This window comes from Nomascus leucogenys, chromosome 20 (assembly GCF_006542625.1).
Source record: "Nomascus leucogenys isolate Asia chromosome 20, Asia_NLE_v1, whole genome shotgun sequence".
In the NCBI taxonomy this organism is placed as follows: Eukaryota; Metazoa; Chordata; class Mammalia; order Primates; family Hylobatidae; genus Nomascus; species Nomascus leucogenys.
Window position 1 is genome coordinate 17606779 of NC_044400.1, and position 26843 is coordinate 17633621.

The window sequence follows — 26843 nt, forward strand, 5'->3', positions numbered from 1 at the left end:
GAAATTGAGGGGAGGAGGAAAGGGAAAGGAAAAAAGAACTTGATTCTATAGAAATTATTTCAGCAAAGGTTATCAAAGACTATTAGGCAACTTAATTTCTAGCAAAAAAATGAGAAATGCATTAAAGTTATATTGATGTCTGTTCTCTGTCAAAACTAGCCATAAAATTTGAAGACGGCATTATCACCCATTTACTAATAAATAATGAAATTATGAAATATGGCTAACAGGCATTGAAAATAATTTTTCTGTGGCCAGGCAGATCTATAAAATTTAATGAGCAGTAGAGTGAGAGAATGTCCTTAAAGGGGTCACTAAGATGGCAGAGACATGTGTGGAACTACAGCCTCATGGGTCAGCACAAGACAGTGTGCCCTCTCAGTCTGCGTAAGTTTTCAAAGAAACATGTCAGTTTTACTAATATGGAAGTTACTCATAATGCAAGGTGATCTTTACTATAACCAAAGTAATTGGCCTGATTTGCATAAAGCCATCTGCCACTGCAGATGATCCCAAAGCAATAAGCAGAGAGGAGCAAAGCTTGGGGAGAGGGCGGAATCTCTGAATAGGAAAAGTGGAATATTCTCTTTTCTTCTTACGGGATAAAATTAGACCTTACCATATTTGTGAATGATTCAGAGACTCAAAAGGATTCCCCACAAGGAAAGCTAAAATGGTTTTTACTCATAAAAAAGAAAAGACCAACTTGCCTTGGAGGCCTACAGTCTAATTACTGGGATCTGACCACAACATGACCATGAAAGGCAGTATCTGCAGCTCCACAAATGAGAAAAATGAGGAAAAACAGCAGAGAAAAAGCCTGCAAGTGGATGAAGCCTAAGCTGGTCTCAGCAGCATTATGCACATCTGTACCTTGTATTCTTAGGCCAGATTGAATTATTTAGCTCCAATTAGATTTGTGCAAATGGACTCAATAAAGCATATTTATAACATGAAGGCTTCAAATGGATTGTAGACTTGATTGTGAGATCTTTAACCTCACCCCATCCCATCCCATCCCCGCAAAAAAAAAAAAAAAAAAGACGAGCAAGGAAGGTACAGATTTGAAATAAACCTTACACCAAGTAAATAACCAAATTTACCAGCCACCTACCAGGATGAAAAGTTTTCCCAGGAATAGCATGATGGGGAAAGATGAAACAAGACTAAAGAAAATCAACTAAGAGGAGAGACATGAGCGAGACCAGATATTGATAAAGTTCTCTCCTCACTCTGCCACTGCAAGAAGAATCTTTGAAGATTCACTGTGATGAAAATACAGTCCCAGGTGATTTTTAAAAAGATGACTTCCCTACAGAAGCCTGAAGACTGTAATGCCTCTTTGAAACTGATCATTTATCTTAGTTCTTCTTATTCTAAATCACTGGGTACTACACTTCCTAAGGCTCCAAGGGCACTGCTGAAAATACAGAGTCAGTCCCATTTAGCTTTTAGCAAGAAATTTCGCTGTTATACATGCACTCCTAATGGTGGGAAAATCAATTATGAACATCTTAGCACAGAGCGGGAAGGTGGGTTTTTAAGGTTGTTTTTGTATGCTGTGATAGGATAACTGGTTAACAAAATAATTAAATTATACATAAACCAATTATCCCATGGGGAGAAGGGAAAAAGAAAGCGTTTCTTTCTTTGGGAAACCTCGGAGGATTACCAGGATTGGAAGAAAGCCAGAATTGGCAATAACTCCAAGTACTGAAACAAACAGCTCTCAAATGAGCAACATTTTCCTAAATAAGAACACCATTAATAACATTCAGGGAAAATCTTGCTGAAGGCTAGTAACAATCTCCTAATCCCTAACTTTGTTTTCTTTTGATCTGTCCAGGGTCCTTTTACAAGCTTAACCCACCAGCAGAGGATGCTACCAATAAACCTGGACCCCAAGGTGAGCCCCACCACCTTCTTGACCTGAAAATGGTTCTATTTCAAGTCATTCTCAATAGCTCTTCTACTCTTGGCTCTCAGAGCCCTAGCATCCTACAGCTGTCTATGACCACCTTCCTTCACACTTTCTCAACTGTGGCTCCTGGTACTCTCTTCCTGGGACATGATTTTATACTTACCCTCAGTATGGAGACACACTGGGTGCCCTGCCTCCCCCCACCACCCCCTGCCATCAACCCCATCTCTACCCAGCTTTTATGGCCTGGGAAAGACCTCCCTCAAGCCCCCTGCCAGGGAAGGGACTGGACAGTCTTAAAAGTAGCCTACAATTCACCACCATAAGTCTAAGAAATTAAAACCGTCTGAGCTCACGGCAATACGCACACAACAATCAATTGAGGAGAAGCATTCCTCCAGTAACCTTCAATTGGAAAGCAAACTCTTTGACATGAACTAATCTTTTTAGTTCACTAGCCTCAGGCCACAAAATGAAGAGGCAACAAAAACAAAGACCAGCCAGGCTAAAACTTTAGAACATCAATGCATATTCCATGGAAAGGACCCTATAAAATCACTTTTCTTGAACAAGGAGATATAAAATACAACAATTTGTTTTTTTGACATTCCTCCTCACAGTGATTTAAACTTCTTTGAACAAAAAGGGTTTTTCAGCTTAAACATGAACATTGTGAATCAAAGCATTCTCTGAGTCCCTAGAAGTCTAATCCGGTCAGACTTATTTATAAGGTCTGTAGGATGGACAATTCATTATATTAAGGGGAAAAAAGTTGCTGGCAGATACACAGACAGCTCAAGTTGGAGTTTAAAGACAGAAAGAAAAAGTAATAAAGCTACTGTGAAAACTAATAGATCCAATGTATATATGCATGTTGTTAGATATAATATGGCAAAACTCTTAGTAGTAATGTTCTATTCTTTTGAAAGAATAATGATTAGTCTTTGTTATGGCTTTTTCATTCATGATTAATGTGAAGTGTTCTGTTCTAATGGGTCACCAACACACAAGATTTCATGTTGTATTTTTCAGATGATTTAAGTATAATCAAAGCTAAATGAGAAAAATGCATATGAGAAGTCTGAGATTGTCTCTGGATGATGGTGTTCTGGGTGCTTTTCATTTTGTTTTTGCTAAACTACATATTATACATTTCACAATGAACATTAAGAGAATAATTTTTAAAGGAGTTATATAAGCATACCATCATGCATGAAGGCTTAGAATATGTTGGGCTCCGTAACACACACACACACACACACACACACACACACACACTACATGATTTAATTCTCCATAGGGCCTTATAACACGGGTACTATCAACATATTACATGGGATGAAGTCAAGGCTCAATGTGAATTTGCCAATATAACTTCTCTAGTGAGTGGCAGGGCTGAGTCACAACTGAAATTTGTTGCCTCCCTGACCAGGATACATTAGAGTTACCTTTAAGCCAAGCTTAGTGAGGGATAAGAGACCTATTTCAGTGGAGAAAGATGACTGAATCTGGGATCAGTCAAAATGGACTCTATGCCGAACTCTGCAAATAAGTAGGCATGTAATTTTAAACCATTCGGCTTTCAAGTTTTCTCTTCTGCTTTAGAGTTGGATCAGGTAACCCTCTTAATTTTATTATCCTATAAGATCTGAAAGATAGAATTTATGTCATCCTGTTAGGCTAGTTGGTCATATATCAAATGAACACAGTTGACTATCTAAATATTCATTTGACACACTGATTATGCTTATATATACATGCATACATAAACATATACACATTTGTTATACTGATTACATCCAATGATGTTACTCATTAAGGGAAACACTAAAAAAAAGTAAGCCCCCTGCACTTCTCTCTACCACATGCCAACTCCCGATTCCTCTACTTTCTAAAGTTTTAATGATAAAATGCAGATGGTAAAGGTCTACTCATGTAAGTGGTAAGTGGTTCAGCTTTCTAGACTAGTTCTCTGCACCAACACCTGAGTTGATTAATATTTTGGTCTGACTCCTTATCTGAAGAGCTGTGTAGGGGGAGTGGGCTGGGAGAGACAAAGAATAAAAGTTGCGATGTACTAGGAGCCAAGCATGAGGATAAGCCCTTTACACACGTCATTTCATTTGGTCTTTTCAAATAACCTCTTGAGAAAGGCAATTATCATGCTAGATGAAGACGCCGAAGCACAGACTAGACACAGCTAAAGATGGAAATGCCACCTGTCTTGCCCCAGAGCTGGTATGCTCAATCGCTATTTGAAGCATATTGGCTAAACTTTTGGTTCCTACAGTCCCAAAAACACAGTCCAGTCTTCAATATCGGAGTATCATCGCCTAGGTCTTCTGTATGAAATCCTTTAAAGTGATTATACTCCCACTGCGTGGCAGTACTGTATGGTTAACAAATGTAGCAATAATTCTGCTTCCAACTCTTGTTCCTACCATTTGTTCTATGTAGCAAGAGCAAACGAAACGCCAAAATTGGATCACATTCTACACATACTCAAATGCTGCAACGGCTTCTCCTTGCTCTCAGAATAAAACCCAGAATTTATACCAAGATCTTATAGAATCTGACTTCAACTCTTACACTGTTTGCCTCATTCACTCTGCCCTACATAAGCCAACCTCTTTGCAAGTCCCAAGAACGTGCAAGTTCATTCCTATCTCAGTGGGGTTGCCAGATTTAGGGAAAAGAAACAGGGCACTCAATTACATTTTAACCGTAGGCAAACAACAGTTTTTGTTTTAGTGTAAGTATGTCCCACACAGCATTTGTCACATACTTACACTTGAAAAAATTCATTGTTTACCTGAAATTCAAACTTCATTGGCTGTAATGTATTTTATCTGGTAACCCTATAGCTCAGGGCATCTGCATTTGCTCTTCTTTCTACTTGAAACCCTCTTCCTTCTAGAGTGTTCCATGCCTCACTCCCTTACTTCCTTCCACACTATGTTCAAACTTCTTACAGAAGCCTTCCCTGACCCACTGACCTGGCCACTCTGCTGCATCCTCCCTAGTTTATTTTTCCTCAGAGTATTCATCCCTTGAGGCAATTCTTTTATATACTGATTTTACTGTTTGCTGCCCCATCTGCATGTAAGCTCCTTGAGGACAGAAACCTCATCTGTATGGTTCTCACTCTATCCCCAGTCCTGAAAGCAGTACCTGGCACACAGGCAATGTCCAATTAGTATTTGTTAAGTAGTGAATGAATAAATCAAAAAGCATGACTTGGGCACTAAGGAGACTCATGATAATGATACTCTTTTCCACTTGTGCGGCGCTTTACTGTTTTCATTTTATTGGAACCTTTCAATAATATACTGAGGCAGGCAAAGCAGGCTTTATCTTGACCTCAATGAGGAGAAACCAGACTGAAAACTCAAGGGAAAGCTCAAAGACACATAGGGAAGTGGTGGGATCCAGACAGGGAATCAGGTCTTGTGTGTTTCCTCTAACACTGTACTGCTGCCGCCTGACAAGACAGGCAGGAATATTATTAACACAAAGTACAGAACTGGCTACCTGCAAGAGACAGAGTACAGGGCCAGAGTGATCCATGAGAGTTCTGCTCAGCGTATCAGGGGTGAGGGGGGTGCAGAATTTAAAGTGATGCTGTAGTAAGTGTTCAATGTGCCACAAAACCAGTGGGGTTCTAACAAGAGGATGAGACACTTTCAATAATCCATCCCGAATTGCTCTAAGAGGAGAAAGGCCAATTTTCCCTTACACATGAGAAGCAGCAAATAAATTCCTCTGTAGCCAACCAAAGAGATAATGCATAGAGATACTTTCTACAGCAACTCTCACTAGGTACAGCTCCCACTGGATGCTGGCAAAACTGGTCCCAACTGGTATCTATCCACATGAGGACATTTTGACAACTAAAGTCACTCAATTTTAAGAGGTAGTCACATTTTAGACAACAATGATACAGCTCTTTTTTTGTGTTTAATGTGCAATTATGCTAAGTGACAATGAAAATAAAAAATGGGCAAGAAAGCTGTGCCTTCTAATACAATTGGCTCATTCCATTCTAACAGTCTAATCTGAGCCCTTGTATGCTCTCATAATATTACAGAGCATTACAGTAGTCCCCTCTTATCCATGGTTTCACTTTGATATTTCAGCTACCCACAGTCAATCGCAGTCTGAAAATATTAAACAGAAAATTCCAGAAATAAACAATTCAAAAGTTTTAAATTGTGCAATGCTCTTAGTAGCATGATGAAACCTTGTGATTCCTGCTCCATCATGCCCAGGGCTGGAACAGCTCCTTTGTCCAGGGTATCCATGATATAGACACAACCCACTCACATTAGTCACTTAGTAGCCTTTATGTTACCAGATCAACTGTCTCAGTATCTCAGTGCCTGTGTTCAATAAACCCTTATTTTGCTTAATAGCAGCCCCAAAGCTCAAGAGTAATGATGCTGGCAATTCAGATATGCCAAAAAGAATCCATAACATTGTGAAGAAGGAAAAAGTATAGTATATAGAGGGTTCAGTACTACCCTCAGTTTCAGGTACCACTGGGTCTTAAAATATATCCACCATGGATAAGAGAGGACTACTGTATATTAAATGTGTTAATCAGTGCTCAAAACGCCCCTGCTTCATGTCTCAACTCAAATGTCTTAGCGGATTTTAATGCTACAAAGTTTATGACATTTTTTTTTTTAAGATTGGAAAGGTTAGAGCTAGAAGTTCCCCACTCAAAACAAAAAACTATTGCCAATTTTAAAAAATGCTTCAGATAGAATCATTCATTCAATAAACGCATGTGCCAGACATCATTGTACGTGAGAACAAAACAGACAAAACTCTGTGGATATGGCTTTCCTTGTACTTGTTGTTAATGTTAGGTGTTAATGGTCACTCCAGGGCGACTGCACTTCTCTTCCCACTGCCTGCTAAACACCTGTGAGATATCTGCACTTCTTACTCCCTCACTTTCTTCAAATATGGTCAAACATCATTTTCTCACCTTCTCAGTAGGGCGTATCCTGACCACTCTATCCAAAACTGACACCATCACTTCTCATAAGTACTTCTTGCCCTCTCTTTAGTATTTCTCCTCAGGCATGTACTACAGTCTAGGAGATGATACATCTTACTTTTTTGATGTTGCTAGCTATCTCTCCTTACATAACACAACCATAATGAGGAGTGTTTATTCATTGTTAAATCTTCAGCAGCCAGAAAAAAATCAGTAACAATTAATGCTCCTGGCACTCAGGTTGTGGCCCCCAAGCATTATTTCTAAGAGAAACTGGGGTGGTATGCAGGCCAGGGGAGCAAGGTGGTTCTTAGAGATGCTGGTTCCAGACCTAGGGCAGGAACTGTATGAGATGAATCTGGAAGATCTTGGCATACCACAGAACAAGAAAACTACTACAAATTATCATGGTCATGTCAAAAGTTCTGAGAAAGCAGTATGAATAGGTCCTCACTGGCCAAAGTGGGGTAACTTGACAATCAATAAGAAAATAACTGCAATGGATTGTCCAAATGTTTTAATCCATTACTTCATAATGATAAAAAACAAAAAGCAAGCAAGCAAAAATAAGAAAAGCTGGAAATGCTAGGAAATGAACTGGGAAATAAATGGTTTCTTCTATGAACTTCCTCTTACAGTGATCACATACCTGATGAACAGTCACATCTCTGAACAGAAGTATTCCTGATACATTAAGAAGGTACCTTTAATGAATTAATGAACCTGGGCACTGATCAATGATTGCTAACATAAAAAAAAAGAGAGAGAGAGAGAGAAAGAGAAATCAGGCATTATGTGCCTCCCAACTCAAGTATATATACCATTATCCATGAAATAACTTGCACAAACAATATTAGGCACTATTCTGATCAAACCTCAGAGCTAGCTATCACTTTACTGGAAATACAAGGGGGCAAAGAGCCAGGTTATGCAACAACATGGGCTATAACCAAAATTCAGAGTAAGACAAACTGTAAGGCAATGAGGCAGCTTCTCTAACAAAAAATTAGAAGGAGGAAAAATCAGAGACGGAAGAGAACCTAAAATGAAGAGAGATTTAGGAGACATCAACAATTGCAATTTAGGGTCCTTACTGGAAACCCAGTTCAAATAAATAAACTTTAATTTATACAATGGTCTGAAAATGTGAATACTAATCTGACGTGAAGGAATTATGTTAATTTTCAGGTGTGAAATAGTATTAGCAGTTATAATGAGAATAGCTGTACAATATGTTTTAAAAGAGTCTCTTTTAGAGATACACATTGAAACAGATGATATGATGCTTGAGATTTGTTCTAAAATAATGAAGCAGAGGAGGTTATAAATGAAATGAGACTGACTATGAACTGACAATTGTTGAATATGGATCATGGGCACACAGGAGTTTGTAGTATATGCTTGAAATTTTGCATATTAAAAAGTTTAAAACGTAATTTTAAAAGTATTTTTAGGGTCATACAAGAGAAATTACATGAGACAATATTTAAATGTGTATAAAAAACAAATTGGAGATGACAGCATTGAAGTTCCATCCTGCCACATGTGTTCCAAGAAGGAGTCAAAGAAGTGTTGGTTTGGGTTTTGGCAAGTCTTGTCCTTTGCCCTTCTGATTTTTGTAGAGCGGAGGCCAGAAGAAGAAGTCTAAATGTAAATGTTGTGGTATGTAACATTCATAAACAGGAAGTGTTGCTAAGAACTTTAGTGGGTGAGGGGCTAAAGGGAGAAACTGAGAGATCAGTTAGGCTGACTAACAAACACTGTTCTGTAAACTCAGGATTTTTTTTTTTTTTAATTCTTTTACTAAGAATGTCTTAGAACTCAGGTAGTAAGAGCAACAAATATATATAGATGAAAAGGATACCAATAAAGGCTGAACAGAGAAGGTGAAAAGAACATGATCATAAATCTCTGCCACCTCCTTTACTGCTCAGAAATATTATCTTGAGGAAAAAGAATTTCCCATTTCAAATGGCTTAACATTTAAAGGGTGTGTGTTGGTATTCTCGGCCAACAATCTGGTGATATTTTTAAAGTACTCCTTGACCCACACCAAAATGTTAGCTGTTTTTTCATTCAAGTTTTGTACTGCAACCTAAACAGTCTGTTCTTTATCAATGCCCACTTTGACAAATTAGTCTGTGCAACACCATTTCCAAGTTATCTTTAGCAGCCAACACAGTTCATAAATCCAAATCATTGTACTGGTTATTAGGATTTCATTTCATGCTCACATTCACAAACATTTAAGCTTTCAACCTTTCCTGTTGGGCATTAATCTTAGCATTAATCAAGGATTAAGTACGCTGAATTTAAACTCAAGGTTAATTACATGCTCAGCCAATATTAGTTTTACATACTGCCAAGGGAGAACAGAAAGAAGCAAAGACCTTTACGTCTGTTGTTTATGAAATATAAGAACTAGATTGACAAGTAAGGCATGAAACTGCTTCTTTTGCTCCTTTGTGAAAGAGTCATAGACACACTCTCATGCATCCAGTTCAAATTGGCATTTGAAGCAACAGCTTGCACACATCCTAAGATCTAGCAATCAATCACTGGGCAATTTGATTATTTCAGAGCAACTCTACTTGCAATGGCAACAGAAGTGCATACAAGAAAAGCATTAGGAATTCTGGAAAGGTATGATGTTTCCTAGGTTCTGTAACAACTGTTTAAAAAGAAAAAAAAGTGTCAGTGTCAAATATATCAATATCATCTATCAACATAATATCAACAGAGATGAAGAAATTCATTCTAAATTTTGTAAAAGCTGACAGCAGTAAAAGGCTCTGCAGATGCTTAAGTTAATATACCTGAAAAATGACATTCAGAGTAATTACTTTATAGGGCCTTGTCTCTGTAATGGGAATAGTTACATGGCTCACAAAAACAGATACAGAAAATAAACTGCCTGATGTTCTGGAAATACAAGGCTGCCTAATGAATCATTTGCTCATTCCTACCACTTGGAATGGCTGACACCTGGTTTTCATGAGTTATGGCAGCAAGAGAGTTTGCTTTTTTTTTTTGGAGGTGTAGGGTATCGAAATTATGGAGTATTAGAAAACTAGCAATGATGGAGTATTAGAAAACTAGCAGTGAAGATCTATTCATTCTATTCATTGAAGTTAGCTAAATTAGAGCCATTTTCCCATCACAAGTGGATTTAACCATACGACTGAATGCAAAGTCAATGGCTACAAGTCAGCTACCTAAGAACAGTTTTCCTTCATCATAAAGGAGACAGCAGGAATGAAAAGTGCAGGACTTTGGGGATAAGCGACTTGACCTCTCTGAGCTATGTATGACTTGGCTCTCCATTACTCTTTAGAGTTGGCAAGAGGTTTAAATAAGATTGTATATAGCTGACCCATAGTATCTGTTGGGGACTGGTTTCAAGACCCCCATGGATATTAAAATCCTCAGATGCTGAAGTCACTTAAATAAAATGGGGTTGTTCTGTATTTGAGGTGTCTGGTACAGTGGAGCATCAATAGTCTTTCATTCTTCTCTTGTCTGCCCCAAAGTCCCACATCTAAAGAAAGGCAACCACTCAGCTTTTATCTCTACCATCTCTAGCACAGTGTCAGACATATAAACAAACAGCTATGGGGGTATTTTAAGAAAAAATATTGATGGCTTCACTTCCTAGGATTTAACCAGAAAAGATCCACAGACTACAAGTTGGTGAGGGTGAAAGTACTAACAGAAGTTTCTAATCCCGTAACTCAGCGGAAGCTGGTGCACTGAGACAACCCTAAGAAAGAAAAATGAAGGAAGAGTACCATCGCTTAAGATGGGTCTGAATCTAAATGCTCCAATTCAACTAGTGACTGACTATACAAGAGACATTTTACTTCATGTCCTTTTGGCATCTGTCAAAGCTCTGATGTTAAACATAGATCAAAACAAGAATTGGCTCTTTCAATAAGGATTAGGAATGGAATAAAAGTCACTGGTGCATGTGTTGATCACATTAACAACTCAAATGAAGATGTCTCTCTCAATCATCTCCCCAGTTGCAAGAGAAACCTAGCAGATGATACAGGAAATAAAAACGCAGGTTTCAGACTTTACTTAAATAACAATAAGTTAAGTTTCAAGACAGCAAGAGAGAATAAAAGCACACAAGTGAACCAACAGCTCCTACAAAGCCACAGATATCGTCCAGGATTTAAAAAATACTAAGAAGGAATTAATTGGTTTTACAAAACATCTCTACTAATCTCACATTAACAATGGTAGGGTGCACTGGGTCCATACGTGCAGCTAATTCCAGTGCAAACACAAGTATCATGTCCAGAAATGACCAATCTAGGGAAAATACTCTCACCACAAATGAATATGTATGTGAAGTAATGGCCATGTTACTTAGCTTGATGTAGCCATTCCACAATGCAGACCCATATCAAAACACCAAGTTGTATACCATGAATACATACAAACTTTGTCAATTTAAAAATAAGCATTAAGGGAAACACAGCTGAATTTCTATATTACCAGAAGTCAAAGGATCTAAAATTGCACTACACTGGTAAATGAGAACCAGAAATTGATTCTAATTCTAAAATGGAACAATGTTCCCACATACAATGTCCAAGGCTAAGTGACATTCCACAACTATTCTCAAAAAGATCACAACATTTAAAACCACAGAAGTGTCAGTTATGCTTATTGTCTTTTATCTGCCAGGTTGTACTCTAAGTACATTCCTATTATTTTATAAAGGAAGAATCCTAGGCACAAAAGGTTAAGTGACCTCATAGAGCTAAGAAAGCAGCAGAAACAGAAACTCACATCAGGTGTAAGAGTCTAAGATAGTATTCCTATTGAAGGGACCATACTGGTTAAATTCTCCTTTAACTCTCACAGGGTACTTATTACAATGCTATGATAACATAGAAAAGCCCAGAGGTTCAAGGTTATATTCAGATTAAAACTTTTAAGAAGAGGTCTAGTTATCTCCACCCATTCTCCTGGTTCAGTTACCTGCATCCTTTCTTCCTGTTGCTTTTACAATGATTAACACATAACATGGTGTCAAGAAAATGTGTTTTCATTAATTGTTGACAATGAATTCAATAAATGCTCACTGAACAGAATTCAGCCGAGCAACAAAAAGACCACCTGATCATCCACATAAGAAGAGGGTGGAATGGGCTAATGAAGCGTATTTCCCATCTCAGGAAGAGAAAACATAGTTGCTGGTTCCAAAATGAAATACTCAGTCTCAGATAGCAAGTGTTATGTGATCCATCATGTCTCTTCATCCCGTATTCCTCTCTACTTCCCTTCCCCAGAACCTCACTTTTCTTTCTCTCAGCTTAGCCATATACTTCACTGGGAGCAGAGGTGAGGTGTGACAAAAGGAGGGAAAGAAGTCACAAATAACTGCAGTCTCTTCCATTTGGATCACTCTCCATGCCTTCCAAGGAGATGGAAGTATGGGAATGTAAAATCCTCTGCCTCAGCAGCATACCCCAACATGCAAAGGCTTAAGAAGGCATGAAATTAGCCCAGCTTGTCAGTCATGGAGCCTGGTCAGACTCTGGCTAAATTCTTTCAAGTAGAAAGGGGAATAAAACTTTTGAAAATTTAACTAAATGAGAAACCTTTTCCTCAGGGCAGGAGAGGTACTTCTAATTGACTTTTCAACTAGAGTGAAGGTTTACGCATGGCCCCAGGCTTTACTCCTCTGGAGAAGGAAATGAGAAGGCAGGCCACAGGCCACCCAAGCCCGAAGCCAGAAACTCAAATAAATGCTACCAAGTCAATTTGCCAGCAGCCTGCTAATGAGGAGCCTCACACACCCAACTCTCAGAGCTGTTCATTTCCAAGAGGTATTTTAACTATCATTAGCTCTGGGGTTTTCACGATGGCAATGGAACAACCTTGTCCCCCTTCCCCCAAAAAATCATGGAGCCCGGCTGGACACCCCAAAAAGTGTAACTTGAATGCACCCAGGCAAAAGAAGTAATAGTCTGAGAGAGCGGCAAACCCCACAGAATCAGGGCCACATGCCCTATTAGCAATACTGTTTGGCCTCCATCCCCATCACCCTATGGCAAAGAAAAGAGAGGCATCTGAATCCCACAAAAGGAAAACTATGACAAGAATATTTTATTTAGCTTCAAAAATGAAGGTATTCTCCTTCCCGCATGGCATCACCAGCTGTTATTATTGGTCAAATAACAACAGCAACAGCAAACAAAAACAGGGGACAGAATAAAAAGAAAGGGCAGCAGAGGGTCTGTGGAGGCATGACCTCGGAATTGGCCAGAACCTGTTTCACAAGACCCCAAAGCTGCCTACACTGCTCCAACCCCTTCCTCCCCCAGTCCATAAAGGGGAAGCCAGCCGGTTTTGATTCCCAAGAGGTTCTAGGTCAAATGGATATCCTTAAAGTCTGTAAAAAATTCAAGTGGCCCATAAAGTCCTCTGCAACCGTTAAAAAAAAAATACAAAAGCTGCTATTTAAATTCAAGGGTACAAATGAAAATGAGGCTCAGATTTAGGGGAAAAAATGAAGGTAAACGTAACTAACTTTTAGTTACTTCCCTCCCAGACCTAGCCTTATGCATCTCTTCGCTCTGGCTGTTTCTGAGTTGTTTCTGTCATAATAAACCAGTAAATGCTTCCTGGGCTTTAAAAGGAGGAGAAGGACATAGACTCTGCTGTTCAGATCCACACAATGATCCCTACTACAAGCAGTGACTCAAACGCTGAATCTGAATAGGGTGGCCTTGGTGACTGAGATGGCAACCTCTCTAAAGATCTGGAGCCTGCTCTCAGCCCTGCTTTGATCCTATGCAGGCTGCTTGTACACAGGAAGAACATCTACTGGAGGGAATTCATAAAACATCACTACCCACATCCAAGAGTACAGATGTGATGTCCTCACGAGAGAAAAAGAAGTGCTCTAAAAGATAAGAGCTCTCACACGTTCATCTAAATCTCGGTACCAAACTGAGCATATATGTGCTAATGACAACTGGAATGACTGCTATAGACATGCATATGTATGGGCCCAGAATGCCCCCAATGTACTCAAGTGTCGCTGGGAGAATTCCAAAAATAGCTACACAGAGAGCAGGAGCTTCAGCTACACTGAATTCCACCACAGCATGGATGAGTATGTTGATGGCACAGAGGACCTGAAGATAAAAAGCCTATCAGCAACCAGAAGGTCTACCCACATTCCCAGGTTTTGGTAGAGTATTCCATACTTCCCAAGTGGTAGCCCCTGCCTATGTCCATTGTCCTGCCACTCCCACTGTGCAACTGATACCATAACTTTCCCTATGTTGTTTCTCTGCCTTGAATACACTTTTGTCTTTCATTTACCTAACTTACTTCTAACATTTTTTTTCCTCAAGATTCAGCTCATATGTCATCTCTTCTTGACAAACCCAGGAGATTTCCTGATATTGACTCTCTTTATACCTACCCAAGCTGAATGATCCTCCTGTCTCTAAATAATTTGTATTATTCAAAAAACAAAACCAGAAAACAAGTGTAGGTGAGAATATGAAGACACTAAAACCCTTGTGCACTGTTGGTATAAAATGGGGCAGCTGCTGTACAAAACAGTATGGCAGTTCCCCCCAAAATTAAAAATACAGTTACCATATGATCCATCAATTTCACTTCTGGGTATATTTCCAAAACAACTGAAAGCATGGTCTTAATGGGGAGTTACTGTTTAATGAGTCTAGAGGTTCAGTTTTGCAAGATAAAAGGAATCCTGGAGATGGACAGTGGTGATGGTTGCACAATAATGTGAATATACTTAATGCCACTGAAATATACATTTGAAAATGGTTAAGATGGCAAATCTCATGTCTATTTTACTACAATTTAAAGAAAAACTAGAAAAAAAGGAAATAGCTAACTAACTCTGCTTATTTTTCCCTCAAGGGTGGAAAAAAAAACATCCTTCCTGGGGAGGTAGGGAGAGTAATGAAGAACCATAGGTCCTCCATATAAAAATACCACATGTTTTTAAGCTTTTCAAATTTCAGACTCAGCTACAGAACAGTCCAACCAGTCACATCTACCCAGGAGCCACAGAAAGCTACTCACCTCACTGAGGTAAATAAAAAAAGAGCAGGTGGATCCATCCACTCCATAGTCTGCGTAGCAGGGATCTGAACGCCACATGTCTTTCATCCACTGAAACAAGAAGAACATCTCTGAGCAGCCCATTCACAGGCCCTCCACATCTGCTGACAGGGAAGGAGAGGATAGAGTGCTGAAGAAGGAGTGAATGGCTCAAGCTGTGGCCTAAAGAACTGAGTGATGGAGTCACTGAGCTGAGGTCAAGATAGCCAGATGCACAGCTCACCTCCTCGGGCGATTAACAGGAAGACACTGGCTTACGTTAGGCCTCAGGAGAAGTGCTTAGAGTGGAGAGTAAGGTCGTGGTACAGCAGGCAATAAAGCCCAGGAGAGGCGGTGGCTTAAGGATTTTTATCAAGATCAAGTGCCTAATGGGACTCTGATATCTACACCCCCTCCAGGAACTCCAGTTCCAACAGCCCACAGCACGGTAGCTGAAATACGGTGTGTGAAGGAGGGCATGCACGAGCGTTGACAGATGGCCCACATGGATACCACCCAAATGTTTCTGGGGCTGGTCCCACTGTCCTAACTACATCCCTGAATGGACACTGTTCTCTGAAAACTACCGAGCAGGGAGTGGTCTCCCCAGGGGCAGGCCATACAAATAGGATTTCTGAAAAAAAAAAAAAAAAGCAGCCAAGTAAAAGAGCAGCCAAGTGTCTCTGGGTACTCAACCACAAATACAAATGTGACACTTAAACCACAATCTGGAGGCTTCAGAGCAGGAGCCTGGGGACTGAGAGGGTGGGGAGTTGGGCATTAAATAATGGCAGTTCCTTGTCATTGGTCCTAGAAGGATCACTTGCTGGAGGCTGGGAAACAGAGAGGGGAAATCAGCTTCAAAGACTCAGGAGGTGCCTGAAATGGCCCAGGCTCTTTCATGCTGACCAGTGAGAGCCACTGTTGACCAACCCCACATGGTTGACACAAGCAGAGCAGGGTTGTCATAGCCACAGCCAAAGCTGGCAGAATGGAGGCATCCCATAAATGATACATGTCAAGGGCTCACTCACCCATTTGTGTCACTGAGGAGGAAAAGGAAGGGAAGGGAAAAAGAAGGGGTGTTTGTGCAGATTGGGGATGATGAAAATGACCCTGTTCGCCTCTGCCTTACCTTGATCTTTCCCTCACAGTGGGGGTAGCCGTCCATAGGAGGCAATACACATTTTTCTTGAGCTCCGTTAATGATATCTGTGAAGAATGAAAAACAACAAAGGATACAATGAGATCTATAAAACACAAGCCTAACATTCTTGTAAGCCAAGAGGTAGGGAGAGAAACCAAAAAAGAAAGGTCTCTGTTGGCAGCCATGCTCTGACACACGGAGCCCCTCCAGCTCCAATACATCTGACTGGTCCACAGTGATGACTGACCTGAGGACAGCCCACCTACAGGCTGGCCAGAGACCTATGACAACATGTGTGGCCCGGCTTAAAAAAGTGAGCCAGGCCAACCAGAGCGCTTGCTTAGAAATCTGCAATAGGGAAACTAAGAAACCAAACAAGTAGGGAGCAGGAAATAAAGCCATGTGATTAGAAGGGTCCTCCAGCACTGGTAGGGACATTCTAGGCTATGTGGGCAAGCTGGGGCCATGAACAGACCTCGTGAAGTCAAATGCACAAGCTGAGAAAGCCAACAGGCCAGAGAGATGTCAATAGAGCTGGTGCACACAGAGCCATAAGGCGTACCTGCACCATCCTAAGGAACTCCTGCCCTGCATCCATGGGATACAGCTTCTTACAGACCCAGTCCTTAGATTTCCATGAAGGTCTCCTTATTGTTTTAAATATTTCCTCACAATAAACTCCTTTTATATTAGCTAGCTTGAATGGGTTCCTATTCCTTGTAACTGTAGGGTCAAAACGAAAAGAAATGCCTTTGAGAAGCTAAGGGTCATTTCTTTCTGATAGAAACATTCAATATACTCCTCCTAGCTATTTAAAACCATGTATTATTGTGAACTAGAGTCATCCTACAGTGCTATAGAACACCAGAGCTTATTCCCCCTGCCTAGCTATAAAGAAATGAGAAATGTTTGAGATTATGAATATGCTAATTATCCTGATCTGATCACTATACATTTTATGTATCACAACACCATATCACTCAGTACCCTATAAATATGTGTAATTATGCCAATTTAAAAAAAAGTAAATGAAGCTTACAGTCTAATGGTGGAGAACATACAAATAAATGAACAACGAACAATGGAACAATAGTATAACAGGCATTATGGCAGGGCTGTGCAAGGCAAGATATCCAACCTACTCTCCAAAACTCCAAGAAGGCCTCCTGCATCCAGTGACATCTTAGCCGAGATGTGAAGACAAAGTAGGAGTGAGCCAGCCAAAGGGACAATCTAACGATGCCGTTCAAGGAACTGAGGTGGTCTCAAACAGAAGGAAGTGTGAGGTACTCAGGCCAGACAGGAGATGCAACAGGAAAGGCTTCAAATGCCACAATAAGTACCCTGATCTTTACCCTAAGAACATGGTGGAATAATGTTATGGAGGGGAAGATTATGATCACACTGTTATGTAGGAATGACCATTTTAGTCGGAAAACAGGACAACCCTCAACCTATATGCTTCTCTTTTCAGACCTACTATATTTTCCAGAAATGTCTGGAAAATATCATTACTTACTGATGATAGTTTTCTAAAGAAAGCATTAAACAGAAATTAGATTCCAAACTGCAATATTATTTCACAGGGGTATTGAAATGATAACTCAGTGGCTGCTGGGACTGAGACAGAAGTTAGTGCTAAGGAGGATTTTACCTGCCCCTTGAAAACCAGTTATTTTGACAGTCTGTCACCAAAATTCTTGACCTCTTGATTCAAGAATTTCAACAAGCCCTCTACCTGCTAAGAATAACTAGAGCATAAAAATAAATACCCTCTTTCTCATGGGTCTCTTAGTAGTTAAAATGGAGGTTACTTGGCTTGTCAGAGCCCCTGTTGCATGATCTGTAAAATGGGAATGACTCTGCCTCTATTTCATCCAGCTCTTACTAAGTCAACACCCATCAAGAGGCTGGCCTGGCACACCCAATGGCAGATACCACGGACCACAGCAGGTGCTTAAAAGTTGGCATTTGCTATATAATTCCACACAACTTTCACTTGCTATATCTGGGAAAGCAGCATTTCAAATGCACAGACCCTTCTGGAAAAGCATTCTGTGTTTTTGAAATAGATGCAGACTTGAGGTAGGGCTCTCCTTCTAGCTGCCAGCTCCAGAAGCCCTAACAAATGGAATGCCTCACCAAAGAACAGTATTTTGCAATGACCATTATTCCTATCACTATTTTTAATTCTGATTTTGCTTGCCAATGCTTACTTGGCACGATGGGGGGTTTTGGCCAAGCAAATGAACAGCAGCACAGGTTCCATGAAATTAGGCATAGTCTATGAGAGTCTGGGGTTGGTAATCAGACATTTTAGGGAGTACTTGGCGGGGAAATGCCACCCCCTTTATACCACAGATACTACTCTACTCCTGGAATATTCACTGCCAACTAGAGGCTACCGACATGGTGGTGTGGTAGGGTGGGGTGAAGCAGGCTCATTGAATGAGAAAATAAACTAACAGGTCCATGAAGGCCTGCAAGCAAAGCCCCAGTGCTGACAGTGTGGGTCCATTCATTAAAAATTTCAAGGAATAAAGTTAAGGGTCAGCAAACTTTTTTGTAAAGAACCAGGGAGTAAATATTTAAGGCTCTGTGAGCCACAAGGTCCCTGTCTCAACTACTCAACTCTGCTGTTGTCATGAAAAGGCAGCCACAGATAACAGCTGAACGAATGGATGGGCTGTGTTCCAATAAAATGTTATTTACAGAATCAGGCACAGACCCCCGTGTTGCTATGCTAGGAGATTCCCAAAACAAGGCCCCTTGTTTCTGCCAAAGCCTGCTGGACTGACTTCTTTCAAGGCTCTCTGCAGGCCTTCCTCTTCCTGGAATGTCCTTCTCCTCAGTCCTTCCAGGCCACCACTCTTCCTCTGCCCAGTTAAAGCCCTTCCGCTTTCTTCAGCTAAAGCAACAGTCCTTAATTCTTCCTTCCCAAGCCTAGTCAGGATTTTGTTAGGAATCCTGTCCTCCTCTCGGCTTCCCTGGCCTCCTGCTCATGTCTCTCCTACCGCAGCGAGTCATCACGTTATTCCTTTATGGCAGTCCATCTCCCCTCCCAGCACATGAGGAACCTATAGGAAGGTTATGTCTTCCTGCAGGATCTCCAGACACTGTGCCATCTGACTGAATAAACACAGGCATGTTCCCCTCTGCCCAAACGGCCTGACTCCTGGGCTCAGGGAGAACTAGACTGAGCAGAGACTCCCACCAGGCCAGGGCTTTTCCTTTTCCTCAAACTGGCGGTTTGTCAGCTAATTCGACAGTCTCCTCTGCAACAACATGTTCTTATACACGAATTTTCCCTCCTTTATTTAGTTACACAGTGATGGGTCTGAATAGATAAGGGGCTTCCAGAGGCACTGGCTTAAGAGTGCTCAAAGTTCTCAGGTAGAGGGAATCTGTGACTGGGAGAAACCGCGAGTCCCAGCCTTCCCAGCGTGGGGCAGAACTACACCCAAACCTGACCAGGAATAACCTGACCAAGACCTTCCATCACACCACAGCTCATAAGGACTTTCAGCTCGTTTTCAGAGGATGGCTTCTCATTTTGTTTCTATCAAATGACCAAAATTCTATAAACATTTTTATTAGTTTGTGTCCATGGAGGACCTTCCTACCTGTGGAAATGTCTCTCATCTAAGTTTGGTTAAGAAACAAAACTTTGAGCCAAAAAAGGTTAAAGTTACTGCTTTCCAGAGGAAACTGAGCTTACTATACACAAGCTCTCTTCAAAAGAGGGAGGTGGGTACTATGCTTACAGCCTGGGTGACGGTATCCATGGGACCTCAAGCCTCAGCATCACATAGTTTACTCATGGAACAAACTTTCATTATAAAGAGTCCACGTCATACAAGTTGAATTAAGATAAAAAGCGAGGGCATAAAAAGAAAAAAGGAGAAAGATCCTGCCAAGACACGTAACTTGAATGCTCTGCCTGCTGTTTATCCCAAGCTTTCCCCATGCCAGTTTTTTTAAATGTTGAAACGGCAAGGGAAAATAAAAATTTTAAGTGTAAGCAATGAAGCTCAGCTCTGTTTAGGATTTGGTTTAATCCGTTACCCTTACACCAGCCCAGGTTGCAACATCTTTCCCCTAAAACTTCACCTCTGTATGATCCTATGGCATTGGCAACCAGGTATCTACACAGAAGGCAGATTACGCAGGTGTAAAAATTCTGTTGCTTTATCAGTCACTTGTGCCCATACAATGTAGTGGGTGTTTGAATATGGGTTTAATCTAAGTGAACAAACACTTTCCTGCCATCAAAAATGCTTAAGATTCAGGAGGAACATACACACTGCAGGAGCAGAAGCAGCAACGAGATGTCACAAATACACGCAGCGGGGGTGTTCCTGTGAGGCGTGGAGCCAGATTCTCCCTGACAGTCCCAACAGACACACACATATTGAGAGAGTGTACAGAGGGAAACAATGGCATTTCACATACATATTAAGAAGCGAAAGGGACAAAGAAATATGAAACCAGACAGATATGTATGTGTGTGTGTGTGTGTGTGTGTGTGTGTATTTCTTGCTGTCTGTGGCCTCAGAGCAAGGAAGGAAAAAGGGGAGAGTCAGGGCAGGAGAAGCTGGTACGGCGGTCTCAAAGGAACGGTGAGAATAGAAATAGCATAATACAGGACAGGAAAAGAAATGGATGGAGGATAACTTGCCTTGATACATCACATACATTATCCCGTTTTAGAAAAAAGGAAGATGGTTACCTCATCTGACAGTCTGAAAAGTAAAGCCTTTAAAATCCTCAGCACTGACCTCCTAATTCAGCCCACCTTCACTGGGCATCTGCTGCCTGCCACGTGCTGAAATGCCAACACTGCATCCTGGTAAGACTCAGCCCTGCCTTCTGGGGGCTGGCACACGTGGGAGGAAGGGAAACCACACACAACAGTGAATGAGGTACCCAGCAACGAAGCCTCCTCTACCCGTCGGTACTCCCAGGATATATGTCCAGAACACTGGAGACCCCATCTTGTTTAATAACGGAAGGAACAAATGCAATGAAGAAATGGAGTGCCCAAGTTCCAGAGAACTGAAGAGGAAAGAAAGTGCCACAGATAAAAAGCAGTGGGAGAGCCTTACTCGGAGTCACTGACCCAAGAAGTCCGAGTTCTGGACTGCACATGCCACACAGCTGAGGAAAACAGCAGGAAGCTGCAGCAGTGGGAGAAAAGTCATTCCTGATGCTGGGAGAAGGGACATGGCCTAGCCCCCATGTGAATTACTGACAGTCACATCTTACTGGTATTCAAAAAAGAGAGGTTTATGGTTGTATGAGAGATTTTTTTGTTTTGTTTTGTTTTTTTGTTTTGAGACAAAGTCTGGCTCTGTCACCCAGGTTGGAGTGCAGTGGCACAATCTCAGCCTCCCAGGTTCAAGTGATTCTCCTGCATCAGCCTCCCAAGTAGCTGGAACTACAGGTGTGTGCCATTGTGACCGGTTAGTTTTTGCATTTTTAGTAGAAATGTGGTTTTGCCATGTTGGCCAGGCTGGTCTCAAACTCCTGGCCTCAATCGATCCATCTGCCTCAGCCTCCCAAAGTGCTGGGATTACAGGCATAAGCCACTGCACCCGGCCTGGAGATAATCTTAATAAATCATTTGTTAACTGTCCCACTGCTTGTATAAATCAGATGCTAGGTGCCTTGGGTGTCACACAAGGCTACTTGCATCTTCTAATTGCCTAGGATCAATATTTATATGTATATAAAGATGCTATCGTCCATTTTTTTTTTAAGTATCACCAACTATCAACTACGCGGCATCATAAAACATTCACTTACTACAAACTTAAGGTTTTTAATAACCACTCCTCACTGCTGAACAAAGGAAATGTGGAAATATGGCTATAAAAAGAATCTCAAAAACAAAGAGGTTGGAAGTCAGGGGTTAATCTCACTTCTGCCAATGCTTAAAGGTGGTACCATGTGTAAGGATCTCAACTGTCTGTTCCTGGGCGAGGATGATAAAGTGAGGAAGTGGAATGGAGGAGAGTGGATGCCAGAGAGAGAGACAGACAGGAGTTTGCATGCAAGCTCACACAGAAGACAGTTCTTTCAGAGCAATGGCTGACCATACTAGGAAGTGAGCCCTTATTAAGGCTCACTTTTCCATACACTAATTCTATATAGCAAAGACGACAGGTGTTGTTTGAGATGACACTTCTTTTTAACAACCTGTAGAACATAGGTCCATTAACTTTTTATCTAGTTCTGGACAGGCATCTGATAGATTAAGGGCATCTAAATCCATTGCCATTGCCATTTTAAAGGTTAAAAAAAGGAAAGAAAAAAACAGAAGAGAAAGTAGGTTTATAAAAATTCTCAGAAACCTCAAAGAACATGAGTATCTGTTGACCCCAGGAAGTTACAGGCAACTGATTCAATCTCCTTACCCACTTGTTTTGCTGACCCTAAGATAATCAACTTCACAAGCAAGGGCTCCATTCAGTGCAATGACACTCTAAACATATTTTCTCTCAAAAGATGAAGGTCTCCAGCAATTCTATTTTGTGTCAGACAAGGTAGCATTTCTCTTGGCACACCTGATATGAACATGTGGCCATGCTTATCACATGGCCTCTGCAAAGTGCAGCCAAATGAGCGTGCCACTGGCCTGGCTGCTCAGCCATGGCTGGGAACCGACTCAATCTTCACAATAGGCTTGGAGACACAGCTCTTGCCAGCACCTCCATCAGCTGGCTTGGCCTCAGGAGTGGATGGCAATAAATCAGATTGAAACCAGCCATGATGGAATATAGTCTCCCATTGAAAATGACCTCACCAGTCACTTAGCTTGGCAAATATTCATTTAGGAATGCTTTACTTTTGCGCCATAAAAAAAGTAATTTGATTTCTGTAACTGAGTTATGTACATGAATTCCAGGACCAGGGCTCCACAGCAATAGGAAGTTCCCTCCCCAACAAAGCAATTGAGAAGTCAAGACATGGGAAACACACAAGACTCACTCATGGACCCCCAGAGGTATATACTGGGATCTTTGAAAATACTTGTTTGTACATAATTTTTGTTTTGTTTTTTAATCTAAGTTGAAAATAGAATTATCATTGCACAAAATAATTTTAGAGCTGCAAGGGATTTCTGAAACTACACCATTCAACCCTCTACTTTTCCTGATTCATAACACTAAGGCCTAGCGAGATGAAGTGCCTTCCTCATTCATGGATTAAACAAAATCCACTAGCACCTTCCATATGCAAAGCACTCTGCATGTTCAATGAGGCGTTTGCCTTCTGAGTCAAGATTATTTCCACAACACTGTTGAAATGCACATCATCATCTTCATGTTCTGCATGGGAAATTTCAAGAGTGAACACAATTAACAAATTCTTATTCCCTCTTGAAGAAGCACCTCCAAGGGCCTCATGGACTTGCTGTATAAAAACCAGGAGCTACAGTACTGCCCATCTACAAATACTATGGACATAATGGAACTCAACAAGAAAATCAAATTCAATGTATATATATGGGTTCTCTATGTATAGCTTTTAAAGAATAGAACTAATGTATAAAAAGAATAAAGTTGTGATGACTATGAAAACACACTGCCAAGGTAATGTCATAAAATTTCAAATCACAATTCAGCCAAGTAACTCCAGATTCTTCATACCTCTTTTTGTCACACCCTCTGTCGTTTATTTAATTTATTTTATGGCAGGATTGTCTAATTAAGCTGTTAAGCCAGCATTAAGATTTTTCCTTTTTTTGGTAAATTAGTATTAAAAAGTGGACCTAGGACTGAGATTCTCAGTATGAAAAACAGTTATATAAGAATGCCATACATACACACAGCCACAACATCATATATACACCAACCCTCCATTCTGATAAGCCCCACGGTGCTGCTACTAGAAATGGTCAGCCAGGGAAAAGGTTATCCACACACCCAGGAGAACACACATGATAGGAAGAACACAGCTGGGGTTAAATAATTGCTACTGACAAAAGTGGGCAGAGCTTATCATCATTAGTCATCAGGGAAATGGAAATCAAGAGCACAATGAGGTATGACTTCACATCAACTAAAATAGTTATAATAAAAATTCAGACAATAACAAGTGTTGACAAGGATGTAAAGAAAGTAGAACTCTCAATTAGTAGAAATATAAAATAGTGTAGCTGCTTTGCAAAACAATCTAGCAGTCCTTAAAAAGTTAGACTTATCATCCGAGTCAACAATTCTACTCCTTGGTTTACACTATGAAAGAATAAAAACATAACTACACAAAAATCTGTATGTAAACATTCATAATAGCCTTATTCATAACAGCCAAAATTTGGAAACAATACAAACACCCATCATCCAATTAACAGACCAAATATGGTATATCCATAAAATGGAATATTATTCAGCCATTAAAAGGAATGAGGTGCTAATCCATGCTTCATAAATGAACCTTGAAAACATTATGCTAGATGAAAGCAACCAGTCACACAGGCCACATATGAGATTCCATTTACATGAAATGTTCAGAACCTACAGGCAAATCTAGAGAGAGAGAGTGAATTTGTGGTTGTTTAGCGTTGAGGAAAGGGAGGAGAGGTGATATGGTGTTTCTTTTTGAGGTGATGAAAATATTCTAACACTGACTATTGTGGTGGTTGCGCAACTGAATATACTAAAAGCCACGTTGAACTAATTATTTTGACTTTTTGTAGAGATGAGGTCTTGCTATGTTGCCCAGGCTGGTCTCAAACTCTTGAGCTCAAGCCACCCTCCCATCTCAGCCTTCCAAAGTGCTGGGATTACAGGCATGAGCCACCACACTCGGCCCTAAAAGCCTTAAATCAAACACTTTAAATATGTGAAATGTGTGGTATGTAAATTATCTCAATAAAGCTGTTACAAAAACCAGAAAAATTCTGACATTGACTCATTCAACAAATACTGCACCTAAATTAGAGCATTTGTCATGATTTCAGTAACTTCCTGAGAAGCAAAGAGAAACACAAAACATTATCCACCTTGAGGGAGCCTTAAATATGCTTAGAACCCAAAACTTGCTCACCACAAAAGGCAATTAACAGCCCAATGCCATATACACTTCCCATGGGCTAGTAGATAGGACATGCGATGAGCCAGCAAAATGGGAAGAATGTGGAGCCCTGAATGTCAGTGCAGAGAAGAGCCATTCTATTGGTCTGGACTGCTCCCTACTGGATTATCATGTGACAGAGAAACCACCCTCCGTCTCATTTCAACCCTGAATTTTTGGGTCTCTTTGTTGCAGCAACTTAGTTTAAACCTTAAGTAATCACTGGAAAAACGAGATTTGAGTTGAGCTCTAAAGTAGAAGTAGACAGGAGAGAAAAGGGAAGATGAGTACACTGAAGAACAGCAGTAATAATGATGGTAGCCAACAGACTGAGCATCTACTAGGAACACCACTGTATCTATCTTACGTACACCAATAACTCGATTGAGCCTCACAATAATAAGTACTATTATCCTTCATTCTACTGCAGAAGACACTGAGGCCCAGGCGGATTAAGTAACTTGGCCAAGGTCACAAGTTAGCTATTCCTAGCCCTATCTGCACATTTAAAAATTACTTGGGGACCTTTTAAGAATGTGCCTCACCCTCCACGCATTCTTATTTGAGTGGTCCCCAGGCAGTGGTTCTGCTACCCCCTTTTTTAATGCTCTCCCAACCTCAGGTGATTCTAAAAGGCAGCCACAGCCGGGAATCAATAGAATAAAAGGCGAAATAACACTGAGGAAAATGAATGGCCAGAGATGGAAAATGGATTTTATGTTATGTTTCAACAATTAGAGTGTTTTACCAGGACAGCAAATCTACCCACAGTGGGCAGGCATAACCAATCAATCATCTCTGTCAGAGGGCACAGGAGAGCAGAGGGGGACAATTTGGTTAAAGCAGGGGACTCAGGGTAGGGTAGTAAGAAATACGGTTGGAAAGGTACACTGACACGGCCTGCCACAGAATCATGAATTCCAGCCTCAGAATATAATTTATCACTGTTATCACAGCAGGAAACGGGAAGGCCACTGAAAACACTTGCGGAGTTTCAGTACAATGGCCAGGGGAAGTAACTAATGGTCTTTGAGTGGAGAAACATTTTGAAAAAAGGTGAAATCCAGAGGAAAAGGGGAATGAAAGTCACATTTTGTGGATAAAAAGGTGACCAGGTGTAATTTAAAAGATACTACTGTATAAAATCTTTACAGTTGAATAGAGTTTATATCTAACATTGTAAATGTCCCCGGAGTTGAAAACTGTCTTTCATTAGTAAGGAAGTCAGGGGTATTTTTCTGACACAAGGTCTTCAAAACAAATTAAGAATGCTCAACCCCCCTTCTTTGATTAACAGCAGCTTCTAATGCTTTTCTTAAATAGTCTCTTTAACATCCATTTTCATTAAATTAATGAAAATTAATTAAATATATTCCAAAATGCTGTCATCCCATCGGCCTCTAAAGTTACAAAGCTGTAAAAATCTGGGTTCTCTAAATCTCCAAACAGTAGATCAACCCTCTCATAAGACACTATCTGGCCACCATGCAAGATGCCTCCTCATTAGGAAGAGGGCTGCTCCTGGAACTGACACTGAAATGTGTCAGCAGAGTAGCACCCGCATGTCCCGGTCTTTTAAAGTCCTTGAC

General features: G+C 40.7%; 1 protein-coding gene and 1 pseudogene across 5 annotated transcripts in view; one reads left to right on the forward strand and one right to left on the reverse strand.

Moving 5' to 3' along the window:
- MGAT5 (alpha-1,6-mannosylglycoprotein 6-beta-N-acetylglucosaminyltransferase) overlaps nt 1-26843 on the reverse strand; it is a 325140-nt gene that overhangs the window by 115193 nt on the left and 183104 nt on the right. For all 5 annotated transcript variants that reach the window (XM_012502528.2, XM_030800826.1, XM_030800827.1 and 2 more), the window contains exons 4-5: nt 16165-16241; nt 15012-15101 (exon numbers count right to left, since the gene is read on the reverse strand). In XM_012502528.2, the coding sequence (XP_012357982.1) occupies nt 15012-15101; nt 16165-16241 (167 nt within the window). The remainder of the gene's footprint in view (nt 1-15011; nt 15102-16164; nt 16242-26843) is intronic.
- On the forward strand, nt 13534-14286 carry LOC105738904 (annotated as a pseudogene).